The sequence below is a fragment of the Armigeres subalbatus genome, chromosome 1, assembly GCF_024139115.2.
Source record: "Armigeres subalbatus isolate Guangzhou_Male chromosome 1, GZ_Asu_2, whole genome shotgun sequence".
Taxonomy (NCBI): domain Eukaryota; kingdom Metazoa; phylum Arthropoda; class Insecta; order Diptera; family Culicidae; genus Armigeres; species Armigeres subalbatus.
The window spans coordinates 218,836,240-218,860,769 of record NC_085139.1 but is presented as its reverse complement, the minus strand read 5'-3'; the positions used below and the strand labels follow the sequence as shown (position 1 = coordinate 218,860,769).

The 24,530-nt window shown below is 38.8% G+C and overlaps 2 protein-coding genes and 1 long non-coding RNA gene across 4 annotated transcripts; 2 read left to right on the top strand and 1 right to left on the bottom strand.

Moving 5' to 3' along the window:
- Nucleotides 1–5,378: 5,378 nt before the first annotated feature.
- On the bottom strand, nucleotides 5,379–6,264 carry LOC134211018 (divalent-cation tolerance protein CutA-like). 2 transcript variants are annotated; one of them, XM_062687545.1, is made up of 3 exons: nucleotides 6,067–6,264; nucleotides 5,936–5,974; nucleotides 5,379–5,852 (listed from the first exon to the last, which is right to left on the bottom strand). In XM_062687545.1, exons 1-3 carry the CDS (start codon nucleotides 6,180–6,182, stop codon nucleotides 5,480–5,482), a joined length of 528 nt encoding a protein of 175 aa, XP_062543529.1. In that variant the 5' UTR covers nucleotides 6,183–6,264; the 3' UTR covers nucleotides 5,379–5,479. The 2 variants fall into 2 exon arrangements, with proteins under 2 accessions (XP_062543529.1, XP_062543538.1); XM_062687554.1 differs by lacking the exon at nucleotides 5,936–5,974 and having other exon boundaries at nucleotides 6,067–6,263.
- A 10,394-nt stretch (nucleotides 6,265–16,658) lies between these two features.
- Nucleotides 16,659–17,684, top strand: LOC134211013 (uncharacterized). The gene is made up of 3 exons (XR_009978911.1): nucleotides 16,659–16,767; nucleotides 16,837–17,066; nucleotides 17,557–17,684. It is a non-coding gene; the product is annotated as an uncharacterized LOC134211013 (long non-coding RNA).
- Nucleotides 17,685–20,735: 3,051 nt separating this feature from the next.
- Nucleotides 20,736–23,974, top strand: LOC134206996 (uncharacterized). The gene is made up of 7 exons (XM_062682737.1): nucleotides 20,736–20,948; nucleotides 21,014–21,159; nucleotides 22,177–22,450; nucleotides 22,967–23,140; nucleotides 23,483–23,601; nucleotides 23,669–23,787; nucleotides 23,849–23,974. The coding sequence occupies exons 1-5, from the start codon at nucleotides 20,736–20,738 to the stop codon at nucleotides 23,531–23,533; spliced, it is 858 nt and encodes a 285-aa protein (XP_062538721.1). The 3' UTR covers nucleotides 23,534–23,601; nucleotides 23,669–23,787; nucleotides 23,849–23,974.
- The last annotated feature ends 556 nt before the right edge of the window (nucleotides 23,975–24,530 follow it).

Here is a 24,530-nt window from a genome sequence, read left to right as displayed (position 1 = left end):
CACCCGATCCATCGTCGCTTTGATCGACCGTGTCAGTTTATCCGGAAATCCGTGTTCGTGCATTAGCTGCCATAGCTGGTCCCGATCGATTGTATCATATGCGGCTTTGAAGTCGATAAATAGATGATGTGTGGGCACGTTGTATTCGCGGCATTTCTGCAGTACTTGGCGAATGGCGAACACCTGGTTCGCCCATAAAACCCGCCTGGTACTGTCCCATGAACTCTTTTGCAATTGGTGCTAGTCGACGGAATAAAATTTGGGAGAGTACTTTGTAGGCGGCGTTCAGCAATGTGATTGCGCGGTAGTTGCTACAATCCAGCTTATCGCCCTTTTTGTAGATGGGACACACGACACCTTCCATCCACTCCTGCGGCAAAACTTCCTACTCCCAAATCTTGGTAATGACCCAGTGCAGCGCTCTAGCCAGTGCCTCACCACCGTGTATAAATAGCTCTCCTGGTAGTTGGTCAATTCCAGGGGATTTGCAGTTCTTCAGCCGGCCAATCTCCTCCTGGATTTCCTGGAGATCCGGAGCCGGTAAAATTATGTCCTGCCGACACCTCACGCTCGTTCGTAAGAAGGTTCTCGTTTATGTCCTTACACATATCGGGCTGCGGCACGTGACCCTTACGTAAACGGTTTAACTTCTCATAAAACTTTCGTGTGTTATTAGCGCGGCATAGTTGCTCTGTCTCTTCACTGTCTCATTCTTCCTGCTGGCGCTTTTCCCTCCGGAAAATCGAGTTTTGTCTGTTCCGCGCCCGTTTATATCGTCCCTCGCAAGATTTTTTTATGTATACAGGTTATCCGACTTGTCAATATCCCCAACTCAGCCATCTTGGATTTTTGTATGCAATTTATGCTCGTTTGTATACGTTTTGCACTGAAAATGTATGTTTCCCCCCTGCGCTGGTTATTCCCATCTACTGACGAAGTCGGATAACCTGTACATAAAAAATCTTGGTCCCTCGTTCGCCCTCGTGCAGCATACTTCTCTTTCACTAACTGCTCACATTCGCCGTCATACAAGTCGTTTCTCTGATCCGGGGGCACCGTGCCAAGTGCAGTGGTTGTGGTGCTACCAAGTGCGGATCGAATATCTCTGCAGCCATCTTCAAGAGACGCTGCGCCTAGTTGCTCTTCCGTTGCCACTTCCATCTGCTGCGCGTATCCTTGGACTAGTCTACCGTCTTGTAGCCGCCCAATGTTAAGCCGCTGCGACTTGTTGTACATCGTCGAGAGTCGGATTTAATATTCGCACTGCAGTAAGTGCGGACGTTCGTGATGTCGGAAAAGAATTTACCGTCGATTAGGACGTGGTCTCAATGTGGCCTTCACAGAAAAAAATAATGAAAAGTAAACAGCGCGTAAAATTTGAGATGCGGAAATTTACGCTTTTCTACGCTGAAATGGTGCCCTTCCTAACAAGTTTGCTTACAACTTGCATGAAATATTGATGATTCACGTCAGATATTGTATACATTTAGGCAATATCCCGCATGGAATTACGTTAATAATGGCGTTCCATTTATGTGCATTATTTTTGGCGTAAATTTCAGTGGATTTTTCTATCTGTGTTGTGGAATTTTTGCGAGGAACGAAGGTGCTTCGGACTACCGTTCCGCGGGAGGATGCGAAGTTCATGCATCGTTGACCGTTATCATTCGATACGGTGTACTATCCGGTCCGATGACCGGTCTATACATTTCTTACCTGTCGGTTCATGTCACCGATCACGATTTTGACGTCCCGCAGTGGGCATCCCTCGTATGTCTGCTCAAGCTGTGCGTAGAACGCTTCTTTCTCATCGTCGGGTCTCCCTTCGTGTGGCCTTTTATTCTCAGCTTGCACATCCTTGTGTTGATTGGCAGCCACCCTATCGCACGTTGGCGTATCTTACCCAGCACTATGAAGCCGGTTCCCAGCTCGATGGTGGTGCCACAGATTTGGTAGAAGGTAGGCGCTCGATGCCCGCTTTTCTACACTTTCTGTTCTGTCCAGCAAATCTCCTACAGCGCCACGATGTCAAAGTTGCGGGGATGTAATTCATCGTAGATCACCCTGTCGCAACCTGCGAAGCCTAGCGACTTGAAGTTCCATGTCCCAAGCTTCCAATCGTGATCCATTATTCGTCGCCTAGGTCTTTGCCGATAATATCGAGTCGAATTATCTATATATTGCTCATAATTATTGGTTTCGGCTTATTGGCCCTGCGCAAAACTCCTGTCTCGTCGGAAGGCCGTCGTGTCAGTTAAGTTTTGTTTCCCACCTGACACCAGGACTTGGGCTTGTGCGCTTTGAGCGGCACACGGTAGATTTGGTGGGGCCAGCTTGCGGATACATGCAACTTTTATAGGCGTGATTGAGTGATTGGACATAAATCTCGACATCGCGCGAATGAAGCTTCGACTTAAGTCCTCAACAACATTTGGAACTATGGAAAATAGCTCCCGCCCAAGTTCGTTGTGTGTCTAATTTCTTTGCCAAGTTTGAAGAGTACTCTGACGGACTAATGAGAAAAACTCGTTGCTCGAGAATTGTCTATTATCTCTTCACCCTCCTGTGCGCCCACCTTTGCCATCGAGTCTGCCTTCTCATTGCCCTAGATAGTGCAGTGAGTTGACCTAAACAAAGGTAATCTTGAATGATCTTTCGACCAAACCACGCCTCTGCTTTCTTATAAAACTATAAAACTCACTCATCTTTTAGGCATTTAGCTTGATCTGATTTGTTTATCCCATTGTTTTCTATTGAAAATTGGCCAGATCGGATCATGGGTTCAAACGTTATGGACAAAATACGATTTCCATGCAAAAAAAAACACGCTAAGAAAATCTCACTCAAGTCTTTTTTAGTATATATAATGCCCGAGAAAAGGAACAAACACCGCTAGGTGGATAAATCAGGGTTTTTTAATCTTAAAATTAAGTTCAACACCTTTAAGTCTTGGATAGCGACGGACGGAATTCATCAGGAGATTGGAACGACTGGTCAGCAGCTGGTCAACGGAGGATGCTGTACAAACGCCGGATTCAGGTCAGTTGTACGGGCAACGAATTAGATCAGGAATCGTTTTCGCGAAAATGAGCTCAGGACGAGAGGCTCGGAAAAGGACCTAGGTGAGTTCCAAGGCGTGCACCCTAAGGAAGAGTGTTGGAATATAGAAGAGTGCGACACCTCGATGAAGACGGAAGATGGGTAGGAGGAAGCAGGCGCCAGTTAGTTGTGCAGCTCTTTGGTATAGACAGGATTGGTTCGCTCGGAGGAGCATTTAAAATGTCAAAACTTCTCTTTCTCAATCTGTTTTCCCAGTGAATCGTGCAGGAATAAACTTTCTTTTTGAATGGCAGAGCGTGCGTAGTACCCACTCTTCAGCTCAGCTTAGCTTAGACTGTCTGTACATATCAATGGTTGTCGTGCGTAGTATACCCACTAGGGTGGTTCAAAAAATCGATTTTGCTCCACAGTGCTCATCTGATTCGTTACCATGTTCTGAGTGTCCTCTGAAAATTTGAGCTCATTTGGATTAAAACTGATTTAGCACAAGCCGTTTCAACTTTGCATGCAAATTAGTATGGGGAAATTTATTTTTTCATTATACTGTTAATGACGTTTCCCCATTAAGCGCAGGTTAAAAGAAAACCTACATATCTAAAAGGAATACTCAACAGCTTTCACCCAACGGAAACCGCATGCTGATTAGTCATCCCAATAATTAGTAATCGATTTTAAGACAGGTTGCGAATCTTTAGTCATGATCGTTAAACTTCTTTGAGGGCATCACTGAAATGTGCAGTGCAACATAGTAGCCTGAATTTGTGTGTGCTATCTTTCGCGCCACGAGCAGCAATGTTGCCTGTTGATGAGTTATGCAATTAGCTCCAGAGAACCACGGTATAGATTAAATTCGATTACTAATTATTGAAACGATTAATTGAGATGCGATTTTCACTGAGTGAAAGCTGTTGAGTATTCCTTTTAGCTATGTAGGTTTTCTTTTAACATGCGCTCAATGGGGAAACGTCATTAACAGTATAATGAAAAAATAAATTTCCCCATACTAATTTGCATGCAAACTCGAAACGGCTTGTGCTAAATCAGTTTTAATCCAAATGAGCTCAAATTTTCAGAGGACACTCAGAACATGGTAAAGAATAAGATGAGCACTGTGGAGCAAAATCGATTTTTTGAACCACCCTAATACCCACTATTCATTACACAAACCAATAATGTAGCAAATGTAAAGATTACAGACAAAATAATGAAGCATACATTTAGGCTGTGTCCTAAATCTTCTGTGTAAATAAATGTAGTGGTTAGGCGCAAGGATGTTAACGATCATTCAGTAATTTGCGTTTGATCATTTAGTAGTTTGTCAATAACACATTTCAGAAGCTGAATTTCAAAATATGTTGTATGGTGGACTTCTGAAGGTTTTTCTACAACTCTGCCTAATGGTTCGTTGTTTGAATTCCACTAGTAACGGAGTTATAGCTATAGTTTCAGTAACTTAGATTAAATGATAACAAAATTCCAATCATTTAGTTTAAGTTACTGCAACTAGCGCTCTAAATCAGTTACTAGTGGAATTCAAACAACGAACTATTAGGCAAAGTTGTAGAAAAGCCTTCGCACTAGAAGTCCACCATACAACATATTTTGAAATTCAGCTTCTGGAATGTGTTATTGACGAACTACTAAATGATCGAACGCAAATAACTGAATGATCGTTAGCATCCTTGTTTAGGCGTCATCTTTTTATATACTATACAGCAAAACACATGTGACCCAAAAAATGATCTTTTTTTCGATTTTTGTAAGAGAATAAAAAGAGCTGCAGCTGCTGGCAGAAGTATCCGTTAGTATCCTGCCGTGAAATAGAACTTCAGAACATTGTTTATTGTCTCAAATAATGCTACTTCACTTATATCAATCCAAAGATTCTTGAAATTAGGTAAATGTCACAACAACTTTTCGGAGCCGAATTTTGTAATTCACTGATGGCACTTCAAATGTGAATGCACTGAGCTGTTTCATGTAGTTTACGTCGTGCTGTCGTGTCTTGTGCAAGGCCCTTCTGATTTTTATTTTCTTTATTTTAATATTCAAGATTGAAACGATATTTTCCTTAGCTACAGCGTATTGACTCCTTGAGATTAAAAAATGGGTTGCATAATATTGCACATCACATACTTAACGTTTTTATTTTTCCATTAGTGCCTTTTCTTCACAAATATGCGACCATAGATCTAATCTAACCGAACCAACCCTAATTTGACACCTTTTTCTACATGGTCCACAACTAACTTGGTGTAAACACTCCCCCTTGTAACTCAATAATCTTAAAACAATTTTAGATTCGGAATGGAAAAGCATTTTTTTAAATGCAAAGTGGCATTTTATTCACGAATCTTAAACCATACCATAAAAATAGCAAATCCAAACGTTTAAAAAGTATTCAGCTCCGTTTCACGTTTCACTTCTCCACCGCCACCACGGTCTTGCTCAGCCAGTCCAAGTACGGTGGGTTCCCATTCTCTATCGGCACCGATATCACCTCGGCCACACTGTACGGATGATTTTCGCGCACAAATTTGCTCAGCTCGTCGATCCGTGTGGTGCGCGTTTTGATCATCAGCAGGATTTCCTGATCCTCGTTGATTTTGCCTTCCCACTCGTAGATCGATGTCAGCCCGGGGATTATGTTTACGCAGGCGGCCAGCTTTCGTTCCACTAGCTTCCGGGCCAGCTCTTTGGCCGAGTTGGCATTCGGGGTGGTCACATAGGCAATCGAGTGCGTTCCAGCTTCGTACTTTGGCTGCGAATCGGAAGACATGCTGGCTTTGGGTCTGCAATTGAGAAGTGGCAATGATCTGGTTATCAATTTTGGTCGGTTTGTGATTTTTGCGGCACTCCTGGCGAGGATCATTACTTTGGGCACTGTTGCTTTCGATGTAGGTGATAATCCCAGCTATAAATGGATATTAATGGTTCCGTCACTGGAGCGAATGAAGTTAACAGTTAAGTAATGCACATCGGGTTCAAAGTTCGAACACAGCTCACCTTTCTCCAATGACAGTGGAAACTCCGTGCGCGTTGATAGTAGGAGCAAAGGTGCCTTTTACGGGTAATTGTGCAGATAATAGCACAGCACAGATTGTTATTGCCGGCAAAAACATTGGGAGTTCATTGCTTGTCTGTGGACGACACACTTTCTGGCCATCGACGATGAACTGCTGGCAGTCAGGGGTGATAGAATGGGTACTGCAGTAGGCCGGTGGATGTGATAGACGGAATGAACACTCGCGCACGTGCTGTTGAAGTCGGAATACAGCGTAGTTGTAGAAGTGAGGACTGGTCGTCAGTTTGATGTGAACGCGTGAAAGCACATTAGGTTTATTAAGATTTTGAAGTGTTCGTTACGAAACTGCATTTGATGTATTCTTTTAAAAATGTTTCTTTTGATTAATTTATGTTGAAAACGTGTTTTGCGCATGGATTTTTTTTTTAGAATTGAATAAAAATCTGTAGAAGAAAAACAAGAATCATAATTTAACTATTCCGCAGTTTCCAAAATGAGTTTTTATTTTTCATTTGAAATTCCATTCAAATAGATTAATTAATTAAACTAGTTCAAATAATTTACAAGACTTTTCTGTTGATGTTAATATTAAGGACGGTCCAGTTTATAAAAAAGGGAGACTTTGTATTGTCGATGTTCTTTTTTGATAATAATTCTAATTTGATTTTTTTGTAAGATAATTTTCTAACTCGATTCGTTCTCCGTACGATTTCATGCCATAATGAGTCTTCGAATTTCTTTGCTTGGAGGTCACCAGTGAGCCCAAATACACGAATTCTACAAACACCTCGATTTCGTCACCACCGGTACAAACTCGTAGTGAATGGCTTAATTCTTAGTAAAGTTTTAAATCAAATTGAAATTAAAATTTGCTGTCGAGATGTTAATTATTTTGATCTCGTTTTATATGGAATTGAAGTATATTTTCACAATGTGGAATCAAACTGAAAACTAATTTTGCTGTCAATGAAATCAACATGAGATTATTAAATTGATATCAAAATAAGTATTCGGTTAGATCATTCTTATAAGCATTAATAACAAAATATCAACAGCATATTTTGTTTGCAGGTTCCTTTTAATCTTCATAAATTGAAGCACAGTGATAATTCATAATGAAATCATAGTTATGAGGAATGCACATTGAAAAGATGTTTTGATATCAATTTTCATCAAATAATACCGTTTTGACTCAAATCCCTAACATGACATTCCGAACACTAACGTTTTAGAGCCCTGAAACTAAACTTTTCATCGTTTTCTCGTACGGAGTACCAAGATTATAAACGAAATTAATATGCTATGGAAAGAACCACGCGAATAAGGTTGAAATAGCCATTTAAATGCAAGTGTTCGGAATATGAGTAGAGATGTCGCAAATTAATCGATTACTTCGATTAATCGATTCATCGTTGTGATAATCGATTAATTTTGAATCGATTATTACCCAACGATTAATCGATTCAATAATCGAGATGAATCGTGAGTAATCGATTAGTTACTAATCGATTGATCAGAATTTTACGACATCATAAGGATGTCGAAAATTAATTGATTATTTCGATTAATCGATTCATCGTTGTGATAATCGATTAATTTTGAATCGATTACTATACAATGATTAATCGATTCAATAATCGACAAGAATCAAGAGTAATCGATTAGTAACTAATCGATTAATCGGGATTTTACGACATCTCTAAATATGAGTCATGTTCGGGACTTGAGTCAAAACGGTAGTTGACATCATATTTTGAATGATATGGAAATGCTAATATCATCTTCCAAACTTAGACGCACATGTTCATGATAGAATTAGAGGCGAAGGTATAGAATTGATATCAGTGTGGAAGCTGATATATCTCCACTGGCAAAAGGAAGGTGGTTTGATTTGCTCATATGCCATCGCGTGCGGAAGGATTTTCTATCGACGAGTGCTGTCTCCAAATTTCTAATATGACATCAGCATTTAGTCGAATAGGATTTTATTGCACAGTTCTGTTTTCTCATTGATATTCTTCCCTCCCCCTTCATACGAGAGCTTGGCAAAAGGAAGGTCGTGTGATATGTGCCATCACAAATATTGCCCTCCGCTCGCTTTCAAATCGACTTCTATAAAAACATTCTTCATGCCTGCCGTATCCTAACGGAACTATCAATTCTATACTTTCGCCTCTAATACTATCATGAACATGTGCGTCTAAGTTTGGAAGATGATATTAGCATTTCCATATCATTGTAAATCGTTTAACTTCACGTAGAAGTAACACACACAAAATCATTAATTTAGTGTTATCATATTTTGTTTTCAATGTAATCTCAACAGCAGAGCTTAATATCAATTTGTTATCATTGTTAACTGACTTTGCTTGGGATTTTCCTCTCTTGAGCCTCTTCCTATCATGTACTTCGCTTCGACTAGTCCAATCCATTTCAGTCTGATATAGGCTTTCTCCATCTTCTCAAAGTAACGTGGAATAATATCAATGTCCTCGGCGAAATCAAATAGCTGGACGGACTTCGTGAAAATCGTACCACTCGTGTATATCCCTGTCCTTCATTTTAATCCCTCCAAAGCACTGTTGAATAGCAGGCACGAAAGACCATAACCCTCTGCGCGTTTGGCAGGGACTCAAGAATGCCTCAGGAACTCGAACTACACAAATTACTCGATCCATCGTTGCCTTAGCAAACCGTATTTGCATTCGTTGCCATAGCTGATCTCGATCGATTGTATCGGCTCCACCCCACTACCCCGAATGCCAGTACCCAGAATCCCATTACCCCGAACGGAATAGTACCCCGAAAACCAAACCATTTCGGATCTGTAGTATTCCATTATTATGTTTAACACCAACAGATATGAATAAGCGATTTCAATAGAATTACTTAGAGAAATGCATTAAAGATTCTGTTTAACAGTTCCGACTTTTCGTATAATTAACATAAACTGTCATTCTACCCCATTATAACCTGGAAAGGGGCCCACCTTAGCCTAGCGTTTAGATGCCTAAGACCATACTGAGGGTGACTGTCTCGACTTCCCTGGGCATATAAGTGTCATCGTGCTAGCCTCATGATATACGAATGCAGAAATGGTAATTTGGCTTAGAAACTTCCTCGCGGTTAATAACTGTAAAAGTGCTGTATAACACATGCGGCAATGTCCCTTCTTCATTGGCATTACATTCCCCCACTAGGACATTGCCGCCTTAGCTTAGTGTTCATAAAGCGCTTCCACAGTTTTTAACTGCGAAGTTTCTAAGGCCAAGTTACCATTTTTGCATTCGTATATCATGAGGCTAACACGATGATACTTTTATGCCCAGGGAAGTCGAGGCAATTTCCAAACCAAAAATTGCCTAGACCGGCACCGGGAATCGAACCCAGCCACCCTCAGCATGGTCTTGCTTTGTAGCCGCGCATCTTACCGCACGGCTAAGGAGGGTGGCAATGTCCCAGTGGGGGATTAAATGCTAACAAGAAGAATAAGAAGAAGAAGATAACCTGGAAAAGTACTATTCTACGAAATGGAGTAACCTTCCTTCAAAACAACGCGTTTTCCCGGTATAAGGCTTCTTCTTCATTGGCATCAAATCACCCACTGGGATATTCCCAAGTAACATTTTAAGTTTTTTAACTTAATTGAAGACTATTATTAGCTCTGGGAGAGTGTTATACCAGAATAAAACCAAAAATGTTACTAGGGTTGCCGCCTCGTAGCTTAGTATTCTCTAAGCACTTCCACAGTTAGTTAACTGCAAGGTTTCTAAGCCAATTATCATTTCCGCATTCGTATATCACGAGGCTAACACGATATTACTTTCATGCCCAGGGAAGTCGAAACAATGTCCAATCCGAAAATTGTTTAGACCGGCACCGGGAATCGAACCCAGCCACCCTCAGCATGGTCTTGCTTTGTGGCGGCGCATCTTACCGTTCGTCTAAGGAGGCCCCGGTATAGAGCACTCAGAGGAAATAACGCCTCCCTTAATGAACGAATTTCCTGGTATAAAGCACACAGAGGAGATGATGCCTTTTTTTTAATGAACGCGTTTGCCGGATAAAATGCGAAAAGAGATGATGCCTTCTTTAAGTCAACGTGACTTCCCAAAGACAAACAAGATCTCCTTATTTCTCTCTTACACACACCCCCTTACTCACTCACTTCCTCTGATTCACTAATTATCACTCACTCATCCACTCTTACTCTTACGGATGAGTACTTTCACTCACTCATTTACTCTCAATCACTCGCTCTCTCTTTCTCGCTCACTCTTTCTTGCTCACTCTTACTCACTCACTTTTACTCTATAACTCTTGCTAACTTACTCATACTCACTTACTCACTCACTCTTACTCGCTCGTTCACTCATTATTAGTCATTCACTCACTCTTACACACTCACTCACTCACTTTTACTCATACACTCGCTGATACTCACTTACTTACTCTTACTAACTCACTAACTCTTACTCACTCACTCACTCTTACTCACTCACTCTTACTTATTTACTCACTCACTCACTCTTGCCCATTGACTCACTCCTACTCACTCGCTCATTCATACCACTTTTACTCGCTCACTCACTCTTACTCGCTCATTCTATGTTACTTTTGCATTCACTTTTACTCACTTAATTTTAATAATGACCTCACTCTCACTTACTCATTTGTTCCCTCTTACTCACTCACTCTTACTCTCTCGCACAATTTTACTCTTGCTCACTCACTCACTATTACTCACTTACTCTTATTTAGTTACTCTACTCATTCGCTCACTCACTTTTACTCACTTATTCATTCTCTATTACTCATTCACTAACTCTTATTCACTCTCACTCACTAATTAACTCTTACTCACTCTTACTCGTTCACTCTTATAATCACCCTCACCCACTCGTCGATTCTGAGATTTAGATCACGCTTCATCCAGAATGCGTACCTTTTACTACAGCGACCAAGGAACAACTTCAACCTTGTTGCCCTTGCAGCCATGCTGACGTGGACCGCAAATGCCTCCAACTCTAGGCATTGTACATGAGAACGTGCTGCATAATCTCCTCCCTACCCTTCAGGGCTCTTGAAGGGTGCCATACGAAGTGGAACGGGATTTTATGGAGTACGAATGCTTGGTTCTATAAGGCAAGCTCCTTCAGAAATTTATCTCAAGATTCCTCTGAAATTTCCTTCAAAATTCTCTTAGGTATTCCTCTGGAAATTATTCCAGAGAATCGTTCGAAAATCATGAACTATTTCTTCCAGTAATACCACCAGCAAATGAATTGCTCCAAAAATTCCACCAAGAATTGTTGTAGCAATTCCTCCAGAAATTCCCTTAAAAAATTTTAACAAATTTTCTGTTACAAAAATTCTACTGTTTCTGGACTGTGGACTGTGAAATCTACTCGAAATTCTTCCTAATTTTGATTTTGCGATTTGTGCCGGATAATTGCTCCAAAATCAACATTAAGGTTATTTGAAAATCGTCCAGAAATACCTCAAGAAATTCTTCCAGAAGATTTCACCCAAAATTCTTTAAAAAAATCCCCTAGAAATTCATCCCGAAATTTCCCCGGTAATCCGTCAATCTCTAGGACTCGCATCTGAAATTTACTTTGCAATTGCACCTTAAAATTGCTCCAGAAATTTACCCAAGAATTGCTCCGAAAATACCCCCCTCCAACCAATGGAAACTTCCACAGGAATTCCTCAAAGAATCTCCAAGTAATTCTTCCGGAATTAGTTTCTACAATTCTTTCGGAATTGCCCCCTGGAAATCCGTCGGTTACTTAGTTACTTATGGGTCCAGTACAGTGTATACCCCTAGTGGTGCAAAGGGCCGACTTGAAAGATCTCCATCCTGAGCGATGTTCAGCTATCGCTTTAACCTGTTGCCAGGTTAGATTGTGGTCGACTTCTTTCATTTCTTTAATGAGGCTGGGCCGCCATGAGCTCCTAGGTCTACCTCTGCGATGTCCTGTCGGTTCGCGCAGAATATTCCCTCCGCAGGATTTTCTCCAAAGGATCCCATCGAAAAGTACCAGAATTCTTTCTGAAATTTCCATGGTTCGAAGATAGATCGAAGGTAGAAGGAAGAAAATAGAAAAAAGAAGGAAGATAGAAGAAGGAAGATGTAAAAAGGAAGAGAGAAGAAGGAATATACAAGAAGGAAGAAAAGAGATAGAATAAGGAAGAAACAGAAGGTAGGCGGAAGAAGGAAGAAGGACGACGAAAGAAGGGAAAAATTCTCTCCCAGAATTTTTTAAGGGGATGTTCCCACGGAAGAAGGAAGAAGTAAGAAGGAAGAAGGAAGAAGGAAAAAGACAGAAAGAAGAAGGAAGAAGGAAAAAGAAAGAAGGAAGAAGGTAGAAAGAAGAAGGAAAAAGGAAGAAGGTAGAAGGAAGAAGTAAGAAGGAAGAAGGAAGAAGGAAGAAGGAAGAAGGAAGAAGGAAGAAAGAAGAAAGTAGAAGGAAGAAGGAAGATGGAAGAAGGAAAAGGGAAAAAGGGAGAAGGAAGAAGGGAGAAAGAAGAAGAAAGAAGGAAGAAGGAAGAAGGAAGAAGGAAGAAGGAAGAAGGAAGAAGGAAGAAGGAAGAAGGAAGAAGGAAGAAGGAATAAGAAAGAAGGAAGAAGGAAGAAGGAAGAAGAAAAAAGGAATAAGGAAGAAGGAAGAAGGAAGAAGGTAGAAAGAAGAAAATAGAAAGAAGAAGGAAGAAGGAAGATGTAAAAAGGAAGAGAGAAGAATGAATATACAAGAAGGAAGAAAAGAGATAGAATAAGGAAGAAACAGAAGAAAGAAGGTGGCGGAAGAAGGAAGAAGGACGACGAAAGAAGGGAGGAATTCTCTCCCAGATTTTTTAAAGGGGATGTTCCCACGGGAGAAGGAAGAAGTAAGAAGTAAGAAAAAGTAAGAATGAAGAAAGAAGAAGGAAGAAGAAAGAAGGCAGAAGGAAGAAGGAAGAAGGAAGAAAGAAGAAGGAAAAAGGAAGAAGGTAGAAGGAAGAAGTTAGAAGGAAGAAGGAAGAAGGAAGAAGGAAGAAGGAAAAAGGGAGAAGTAAGAAGGTAGAAATAAGAAGTAAGATAGAAGAAGGAATATACAAGAAGGAATAAAAGAGATAGAAGAAGGAAGAAACAGAAGGAAGAAGAAAGAAGGGAGAAATTCTCCTCCAGATTTTTTTGAGGGGATGTTCCCACGGGAGAAGGAAGAAGGAAGAAGGAAGAAGGAAGAAGGAAGAAGGAAGAAGGAAGAAGGAAGAAGGAAGAAAGAAGAAGGAAGAAGGAAGAAGGAAGATATAAGAAGGGAGAGAGAAGAAGGAAGAGAGAAGAAGGAAGAGAGAATAAGGAAGAAAAGAGATAAAAGGAAGAAACAGAAGGGAGAAGAAAGAAGGGAGGTGGAAGAAGAAAGAAGGACGAAGAAAGAAGGGAGAAGGAAAAAGAAATAAAGAAGAAGGAAGAAGGAAAAAAAAAGAAAAAATAAGAAAGAAAGAAGTAGGAATAAGGAAGAAGGGAAAAGGAAGAAGAAATAAAAAAGAAAAAATAATGAAGAAGGGAAAATAAAGAAGAAGGAAAATAAGAATGAAGAAGAAACAAGGAAGAAAGTAGAGCTTATATAAATTGTGAAAATTCACAGAAAATTAATAATTTTTTGAACTTCCATACAATTTCTATGAAGCGAAAAAATATTGAAAAGTTTTGCACCCATTTTTCTCAAAACCAACTTCTTGTCACTTACACCCCTTTGCGTTTGGCTCCCTCAATTTTCATTTCTCACGTTTTGCTTCTTACTTTTCATTCGGCCTATTGACCGCTCAGCCAAATAACCATTCAGCCTAATGACCTTCGGCCTACGGTCTAATGGCCTGACATATTCTGGATATAAGCAAATAATCGAGAATGTGCTTCTTTCAAATCTTCGCAATAGCTTCGTTAACAACCTGTTTTTTTATTTTGCTCAATTTGCCTAAAGGAGATCCTTTAGGGAGCTTTTGTTCTGTTCTTACTGTAGTTCATCACTATTTCAAGTTACTCCATATGGATGAGGGTGTCCAAAAAACATTATGTTCTAAAAGTCGTGGTGCTCAAGCCTTATTTGAAAGATAATCGCATTTGGACCACTTCCGTAGAACAACCCAAAATTCTAAAAATTCATTATTGCAGCACAATGTAACATTTTGCTATGAAATTTCATAGGGAGAACCTACCTTACAGTCCTATGATTTGATTACATGCATTGGAAATGCTATGGAAAGTAAAATTAGATGATTTTTTACAATTCTATAAAAAATAAACAGTAGAGTGTCCATTATAGAAATATTTTGAGGGGTCCATAATAAGGAAGAACGTCCCGAAACGGAACATGAAAATAAAATGAAGTGACAACTATAGGGAAGCAATTTACTATTATGGACTCCCAGGGTGGTCTACTATAGGACGAATTCAGTCAGACTTTGAAATGTTAATTTCAACGAATAACGTCGTGTATTTGAGATGCGGAACTTGTTATTAGATATCCAGCAGGATTAATATTAAAATGCTGTAAAATTGTTTATGCAGTGTTATCTGTTTAGATGTTAACCAAATAAATTGAATGAAAAGGAAAAAAAAACAACTTAATTCACCGAGTGGTGATACTGCCTTTCTCGCATTTAGCCAAGACATCAACCTTATATGGCGTTGATGTGGTTCGATGTACACACCAAATCCGATAAAAATATTTCAGCAAATTGATTTGCTGAAAACCAATCAGCAATTTTGAAATTAGCTGAAAATCAGCAATTAGTTTGGTATTTACTGAAATTCAGCAAATCTCGCTAGATTGCTGAACACTCAGCATTGTCGACCGCTGATGGCTGTCACACTGCTGTCACTGCCTTGGTGAAAAAAGTTTCAATTTTCAAATTCAATCAGCTCGCGTTTCCGTTTTTTCACAAAATTTTTAAATTCCTGTAAACTATTTGGCGAAAAAAGTGAGTAATGGATCCGGAAGTTTACGAGACCTTACAGAACTTAAAGTCTGAAGGCTGCGACTTGGAGGAGTTATTTGGTAAGTAGTCCACTTGAAATTGATAATATTTTTTTCAGCGTTGGGAAAATGGCGGATGTCCTGAAATGTTTTCATTGCCACCAATTAGTGGAAGGATATGTTGATGGCCTTCGAAGACATATCAAAGTGCATGAGGACAAACAACATTTCCATAAAGCGCTAGTATATTATACATGTACTAAAAAGGGCTGCAGGATGAGCTACCGGAAGTTCAGCAGCCTTAAGCAACACATAATGACGAAACATCCAATTGAGGAATCAATAACTCAGCAGCCGCAACAACAGGATCAGCACTATCAACTCCCATCACTCAGCGAGCAGGACATATCTATAATAGATACAAGAACCGATCATGTCGATTTGGAGCTGAGCGGTTTTTCAATTGATTCACTGAGAAATTTTGCATCTGTCGCTGTTTGCAAACTCCGGGCGGATGTATCATTCACACAAGCTAAAATATTGAAGGCAGTGGATTTTTGTGAAAGTATCATCGATCAAATAAATATGTATGTATCGCAGCAAGTAGATACATTTATAAAATCGTCAAAAACACAGTTTGCCCCAGAAGACATTGTAAAGTTAAAAAACGATATATCGATTCTAAATCTTTTCGACGATGTCAAAAGCTGTAAACGACAAGAAAAATTTTTGAAACAGGAAGTTGGCTCTATCCCGGATCCCCGAGCAATCATGTTACGTTCACAGGAAGCAAAGATCTACAAAAATGCCAAGTAGAAGGATATTAAGGTAATTATTTTGAATAATCATGTAATGACTCTAATGATTATGCAGTCTGTGGAGTGCACTATCAGTAATACCACAATCATATTTTTATATACCCTGACGATGTTAGGCATTCAGAATGCTGAAACTGAATTTCTTCTAGTGCGATATAAAGTTTTTGCTTCAAAGACAAATACCAATTACACGGACATGTTACATTGAACCACTAAACACATTTTTTGCACCTAGTGTATCAAAACCAGATCAAAACTATTTGAATTTACCGACTGTCAAGCCAAAATGAACGCAATGTGCGTGTGCGATGCGACGCGACTCAAAAGAATAACAATAACTCGGGTACTTATTCAAAAGGACGTATGTGATTTTTTAAACAAAAACTCAAACGTCGATTTATCCAATCTGATGCCACTCCCACGACTCCTACGCAAACCATCACCACGGACAGGTAGGAAAAGACTTCGGCTACTTGTTGCTGATGTTGGTTTCCGTGGGAGTGCCATCCGATTGAACAAATCGGCGTTTGAATCTTTGTTTACAAAATCACTTAAGGCTATCTGACGTTTATCGTCTTTCTCTTGCACTCGCAAAGACGGCGTTTCCGTATGAAAACAAACCCTATCCCGTCTGTGCGCGTGCAAGAGAAAGATGATAAACGTCAGATAGCCTTATACGTCCTTTTGAATAAGTACCCGAGAATTATTGCACACAAATTGCACTGTCGCATCCGTCCGTGGCCTCCCCCTTTTTGAGTAAATAACATTCGATTGCTTCGATTGCGATTGTCAAAAAAAGCCAACCTGTCTGGTGCGTCTGGTGAAAATACATAAATATAAACATTGCGCATGAAAATTGATTCTAACTTTCAAATTGAGGTGGAATCTAGTCGACCAACAGGTAAGTGAACCCATTAATTACAAACTAACTTGGTGGTCAACGTGAATTTATGTGTTTTTTTTTTTGAAGGTGGAGAAATTTGCGGCTTCAAGTGGTCCACCGATGATAAACCTTTTCAGTGGAGACATTGGAGAGCTGCAGAAGGCAATGTTTTTCGGTGAAAGCACGCACAGTGGGCACTAAGTTGCCAGGAAGGATATGGATAATACGCTACTGTTCCCATTTCCGATGGACAGACACTCTGCTGACCGAAACCGAAAATTATATCGAAAGAAGAAAACAGAGCCTTGGAGTATCTGGTGAGTGTCTTGCTTTTTGCTTCTATACTTGTATTAAAGCCTATCAGTTACTTACCGTTACAGTTACCGTTTTCAGTCCAATTCCAAACATTGATTATTTGAAAACCAATGAAGGAAGCACACATTCTATTTCTTTTGTTAAATTAGCAAATGTAGCTGTAATTCGATTCCACTGATTTCACTATGACCTGAATTGGACAGAAAAACTACTACGGTAACCATATTTGATTTGTTTTTTTTTGCCTTTTCACACAACTAAGATGTACCGGAGGCTATAATTTCCCTCCACAAAATAATTTTTGATAATTACTAACTAGGGTAATTCGCCAAATGTTGAACGGCTAATTTCTTCGCCTATTGTTGAACGCACGTGCATTTCTTATTGGAGTTCAACAATAGGCGACAAAATTAGCCGTTCAACATTTGGCGGTTTCCCCTACATATTTCGATACTTCGTTTTAAATTTCAATTAATTCAATGCTTTTTGCAGATATCATCACAAATATGGATATGAATAGAGATGAAGCGACGAGCATGAAACTTAAAGAGATGAAACATTATGTATTTACTCGTGCACATATTGGTATGAGAAATAAATATGAAAAACTCAACTGGAAATTTAACAGACTTGTTAAACTACATAACGATTGAGGAAGAATATGATGCTACCAACATCTGTTTCCAATTCCTTATATTCACAGCGATATTGCAGATTTATAACAATATCTACGATGCTTCAAACTATTCTTGAGTTCAGATCATTAAAGTCCTAATGCTTAACGCTGCAAATTACGTATTTTTTGCATTTATTCGTTTAGCCCGTGGTTTGGAAAACTTGGAACATCTTAGGGCATCTTTAGTATAAATTGTATGGGAGTTAGGAAATGAAATTGAAACTGTTAAAATGCCATCTTCAACAGACGTTATTAGTTCTAAAATTCGAACAGTTTCGTCGAGAAATTTATAACTGGAATACTGCTTAGTTGCATTTTTGCACGAATTTGCAACAGAATTTACTCGAGTTTTATTTTGTTCAAAACAATAGAAGACGACGTCATCAGCTACAAAAAATACTATTCCATCAACATCATAACAGCTTTACATTTGAATTGGCTTCGGAAGATTATTTTTTCGTTTTCCAGTATAAAACATGTGCAGCTTATAACTGCTACTGAAGATGCATTTGTTGTTTTATTTCTTTGACAGTTATAAAATGTAAAACTCGGGAAATAAAGATAACTATAACTGTAACATTACTAAAGATGCCCTAAGCCAAAACTGAATAGCAAATTATACGCATGGCCGCTAAGTGCCGGTATAGCAACACTGGGTTTTTATTGGTTTTGCACCGACCTGGTACAACAATTGGTTTGATCTCCAGAATAATTTGGGGAGCCCAGAACGTCGCATTTGCACATATATAAATCGTAAATCGTACGCATTGTTGATCGGTTTTGTACCAAGCATAATTGATGAGGTAATTCATTTGGTCTGAACTCCATGATGATTAGGAGAACCAAGAACATCTACAGAAGTATTCAATGCATCATGTTTTCCACCATCTCAGAAATAGTTTTCAGCACATTTTGAGGTCAGTTCAGGGAAATGTTTGAGCTAACAGTTATTTTGGGTATATAAACATGTGGATTTGGCGGCGGAGTGCCTGAGATATTGCTTATAGTCAAATCCGGGTCAATATGACCTGAACACCCTTAATTTGAATTATTTTGAGAATAGCAGGTAACTTTAAACACATATTTATTTACAGATTTTCGAAAGTTTCCAATACGTGCCAATCATCGATTCTTTGAAGATGTTCTTGAGGGATAAACAGAACCGATCGATGGTGGCTAATGCTCACGTTGTTGAAGTGGTAGATAATTTGAATCCGAAAGTATACAGTTCGTATACTAGTGGGCAGTGTTTCGAAAACAGTCCCTATTTTCAAGTGAATCCTGAGGCATTACGAATTATTCTTTATGAGGATGATGCTGAGCCGTGCAATGCTCTGAGTTCTAGAGCTGGAAACAACAAGATTGCAGCAATGTACTTCAAGATTCAGAACATACCAACTCAATTCAATTCATCACAGAAAGCCGTGTTCCCTTTGATTTATGCCAAATCATCTGACGTCAAGCGGCATGGTTTCGGTAAAATATTAAACCCTCTCGTTGATGACCTAAAACGGTTGGAGCAAGGAGTATCAGTTTTCTTTGGATCTGAAAAATACGTAATTAAAGCAGTTGTCATTGCAATGGCTGGGGATACGCTTGCAGTCCACGATCTGTTTGGCTTATTGGGACCATCGTCAAGTTTATTTTGTCGGCAATGCACCATCTCTCGAAACCTGTTCAAAGAAAATCCGTTCGAGCACAGGTTTCCACCAAAGGACAAACAGTGGTACAATTCAAACCTTAAGAAACTGAGAAAGAAAGAAATAAGTTCAAAGGATTGCGGATTGAAAATGGCGGGATGTGTTCTTAACGAACTGTCAATATTTCATGTATCGGAGAACCACACTTTTGACGTGATGCACGATTTGGCTGAAGGGATAATTCCTGTAACAATTCAGCTTGTCTTATCGTACTATTTGCGAGAGAAGAATCTAGGAATCAGTGTCGATTACATCAACCATCGCATCGCAACATTCAGTTATGGATTCCGAGACCGGAAAAATAAGCCGTCATCAAACATAACTGCACAAATGCTACTTCAACCAAATACTTATAGAATGAGGCAAACAGCATCCCAATATTTATTATTGCTGAGGGTATTCCCTTTCCTATTTGGACATAAAGTGGATGAAAACTGTCAATATATGAATTTGATCAGCGTTCTTATCAACATCACCAGAATAGCGTTTTCAACTACTATTCCGGATTATCTATTGGCCGAGTTAGAGATGGATATACATGTATTCCATAATGTGTTTTTCCAGTTATTTAGTAGACGTCCAAACAAATTTCATCATCTGTACCATTATCCTGACTGCATCAAAAAGGTTGGACCTCTTGTACAATTTGACTGCCGAGTATTCGAAGGAAAGAATAAAAATATAAAAAATCAAATGAACAACGCTCGCAACTATAAAAATGTTTGCTTGAGCTTAGCCAAGCGTCAAGTATTTGCACAAGCTGTTGATATAGCGGAACGACCATTCCAAAACCGCTTGGAATACAAAACTGGAAAAATGATTCTTGTAAACGCATTGAAGTGCGCACGTTTGTTAGAAAATGATACAGATCTGGTTTTCTCGTGTAAAGGGATCGACTACAATGGTGTTCACTTCCGTCCCAACTGTATCATATCTATGAAAAACAAGATTTCGGAATTTCCATCTTTTGGACTTATCCAAGAAATAATTCTAATCGACAAAAATCTTCTGTTTTATGTACAAGTCTGGGAAGTAGTTGGTTTCAATGACATTCTACAAGCATATGAAGTTCAGAAAACCAAAGAATATGTCTTGGCTGGTATGGATGAAGTCAATTGTTATACTACATTTTCATTTTGGAAGCAATATAATCAAGAACAGCGCTACATCTCCAGGAGGATATACAATAATGATTACTAAACACAGAATTAAACATTACTTGCAGACATTTATAGAGAAACAAACGTTAATATAAACTCAATTTTGTATGTTTAGTCCACGAAGGCATTGCGGATATGGAAACTTTCATCGCATTGGACAACAATGATTTCTGTCGACTACAATTGAACACAGGCCAACGAAAAAAAATTCAAAAATACCAAACTCAGCTGCTTGAGAAATACAATGCTGTTCCTGTTGAAGAAGACACAGAAAAGCTAGAAGATATTATTGAAGAGGATTATCTGTCAGATTTTGAACAAGCTGGACCTTCTATTTCGTTAGAAAAGGTAACACAATATTAATTTCACTATAAGCTATTTTATTATCAAAAAATTTTCTTTCTATTTCGCAGGAATTCGATATCGATTTAATTTTCAGGCAGTCTGCTGAAGGCTTGCGCATAATGGAGTTGCTCAGACAAGAAAATTCAGTCGACTTCAAATTGATCAAGTCTATTACAACGATTCTAAGTGAATACTTGGTCAAAAGATTCGGATAGTGAGTGAAATCATTTCAATTATCATCTTCATTATCATTATCATTATTTCAATTATCATCTAATTGCATATTGGAACTGTTTTAGTTCGTTTCAAGATTTTGAACAGTGTACCCTAATGACATTTCTATACCGTTTGTCACAGATCTAATTTAAGAATAGACCTATGTAGCCTTTGATATGCTTGTTCCCTTAGGGGCGATGTCCACATAGCGGTTTATTAAGCTGCGTATACGCCGCGTCCACGAAAGGTACCCAGCATCAAATGTAGTAATGCACACGTATACGTGTGCACGACTACATTTGTTGCTGGGGACCTTGCGTGGATGCAGCGTGCACGCAGCTTGAAAAAAAAAACGCTACGTGGGCATCGGCCCTTATCCATATACACAGATCTAAACTGATATGTACAGTATATTTAAGAGTTATATAGTTATATGACATTATGTACACTATTCAGTCTTCGATAATTCGGCACCAACATTTCAAAAGGGCGAAACTGCTATTGTAAACAAGAGCTTCTCACGTCCGTGGTAGACCGAGTTTGTGCCTATCCACATAATCCAGCCCCATTTAATGAAAGAAGGGGAATCGCTGCTTCTATCAGTGGTGTTGGATTGCGTGGGTGGGCTCATATTAGCCCATCAGGGACGTGAGCTCTTGTTTACAAAAGCAGTTTTGCCTTTTGAAATGTTGGTACTGAATTGAGCTATTTAAACTAAAATGAATTAACTGATGTGCTTCAATTATCATTCTTGAAAAAGCTTTGTGCTCAAAAACAACAATTTTGTGTTAATGTATGTCTTTATGGATACATTCTCGATTGTTTAATTTATTCACACCAACACTGCCGTAATCTGAAAAAGTGACGTATACGCCATTTTCCAAAAAAATGGTGTTAACGAGTACTACTCATCGAGCTCTTCAACAGAAAAATGGAAAACATGCATGTTGTCACTTTTCCAGATTACGGCAGAACAGGCGCATAACCATTTAAAGTAATTTTGATTTTGTTTCAGCCACCCTAATGCGCATTACAAAGATGTAATTGCCAAATCCTTGGTACGAAGATATGAAATGTTGTCCACCAGTGCCGCCTGTCCTCAGGCATTATGGTTCTACCCTAACGGCCGAGGACCAGGCAAACATAGTGGGAAAATTCACTATCACATTGAGTACATGGTGAAAAAAGACAAACAACAAATTCATCAACCAAGGCGTCTCGGTGACGTGCATGATGGTGATGACATCGATGTGGCACAGGGCACTGCAAATCAGGATGACTCTTCAATAGTAAGAATACAACATAGATTAACAGACATAACACAACTCTTCGTACATTAATCTACCGGCAAATCCGATACCATTTTGACTCAAATTCCGAACATGACTCATATTCCAATCACTCACTTTTAAATGGCTAAATGGCTTTATTCGAGCAATCTTGAATTCATTTGTAGTCTTGATCCTCAGAACGGAAAAACGATGGAATTTTTAGTTTTAGGGTGCCAAAACGCCAGTGTTCGAAATATGAATCGTTTTTGGGATTTGAGCCAGAAATGGTATATTATTTGGGCTTATTCTACGAGTGGAGTGACGTGAGATTGCTCGAATGACGTGAGAAGATAGCACCATTTGAATAACATGGTCACCTCACGTGAGAATTACTAAAATCGACTCACCTCACGTCACTCGACTCGTAGAATAGCCCAATTATTTGGTTGAACTACATGTGTTGTGTTTAGTTTTCTAATAAAATACCATTATTGTTTCACCATACATAATACTAAATCATTTATTTAATTTCAGATTGACAAGCTAAAGTACATTGTTCCAACTGACGCATCGCTGAATGCAATTATGAGCGACTGGGTAAAAACATTCGAAACCAGGAAGAAAATCAGGGACAGCGGTGACGATAGTAACATTGTTGACCAACTACTTGATGCTTTTCCTTTGATGACTGAGTATAACGGATCGCTGGTAAACAATTTCAACCCATTTAAAAACATTTCAAACTAAACTGCACTAAATTTCATTTGGGGCGAATTTAATTTTCTTCACCAATTCTAATACAGTAGTAGAGTATATCATTATTATTGAACGTCGTAATCATTATTTCCAATGAAAACTCGATATACAAACATTGTTATTAATGTATGTGATGTTTAATATTAAGATACTGTTATCGTTAGTAATTATTTGTTTAATGTAGATTCAGAAAAGAAACTTTTTTGAAACGTATGAGCACATAGATTACTGCAACATGTAGGTAGTTTAGTAGGTGAATATACTATACTTATCGATATTATTTTCAACTTACAGATCACGATGGATTTTGAACTGATGTTTTTCCAAAGCTGTGGACTTCCATGAAACATGGGACAATTTTGAAACCAAAATTGTCACTAAACACCATAATCTGCACCCATACATCAAATCTCGTAAGTTAATTATAAATGAATCGCATAAATGTCGTTAAACAATCATGAAATATTTTTTTAATTACAGAGTTTGTTCGGGCACTGGTCATTGTAAAAGAGAAAAATCCTTCACGTGGGGCCAAGCGGTCAATCAAAGGACCACAGAAAAACCTGAACTTACTCGATCATATCGCCGAGTGGATAAATGTATGTTCACAACGTACTATTGTGAAATATAAGATATTTAATATTTATATTTATATTTTAGCCTGAAGACGACATCGAACAATTTGCTTCTGGGTATTCGAAGACAAAGCAACCGATACTCGTCATCAAGGCACCGCAGTATGAAGAGGGAGCATCATACATCCTGTTCGACAGGCGTGTGTTTCCGGTGGGTGTGACTTACCGCGGGCTTTCTTGCTGCTGTTCCAAACATACTGTATTTTTAAAATGAAGTTTGAGCCTTCTTTGGCAAATTTTTACAATTTTTTTGTTGGAGCCGTATTGGCCATCGATAACCTTACGACCACCGTGCATAACTTTATGTTTGCACTGAAGTGAATGTTTGATTTATAAATTCATTGTTTGGCTGCTTCTAATAAAAGATAAAGATTATAAATAATTATTTTTTTTACCATGAAAGAATAGCAATAATAATAACAATATGATCAATTATAATCAGCTGGTATTTCAGCAGTTTGGTATGTTTTGCTGAATTGATCCAGCTAAGTGCTGTCAATTAATACTACAATCCGAAATGCGGAATTTTCAGCACATGCTAGCAAAATACTGATAACTCAGTAAACATCTGTCAGATATGACAGCAGTTCAGATTGCTGAACATTTCGTTAATTTTATTTTGCTGAAAAGATTGCTGAGCTTTCAGTTCGGCAAAATTCAGCGAAACTTTGCTGAGTTTCAGTGGAAAAAAATTAGTGTGTACCATT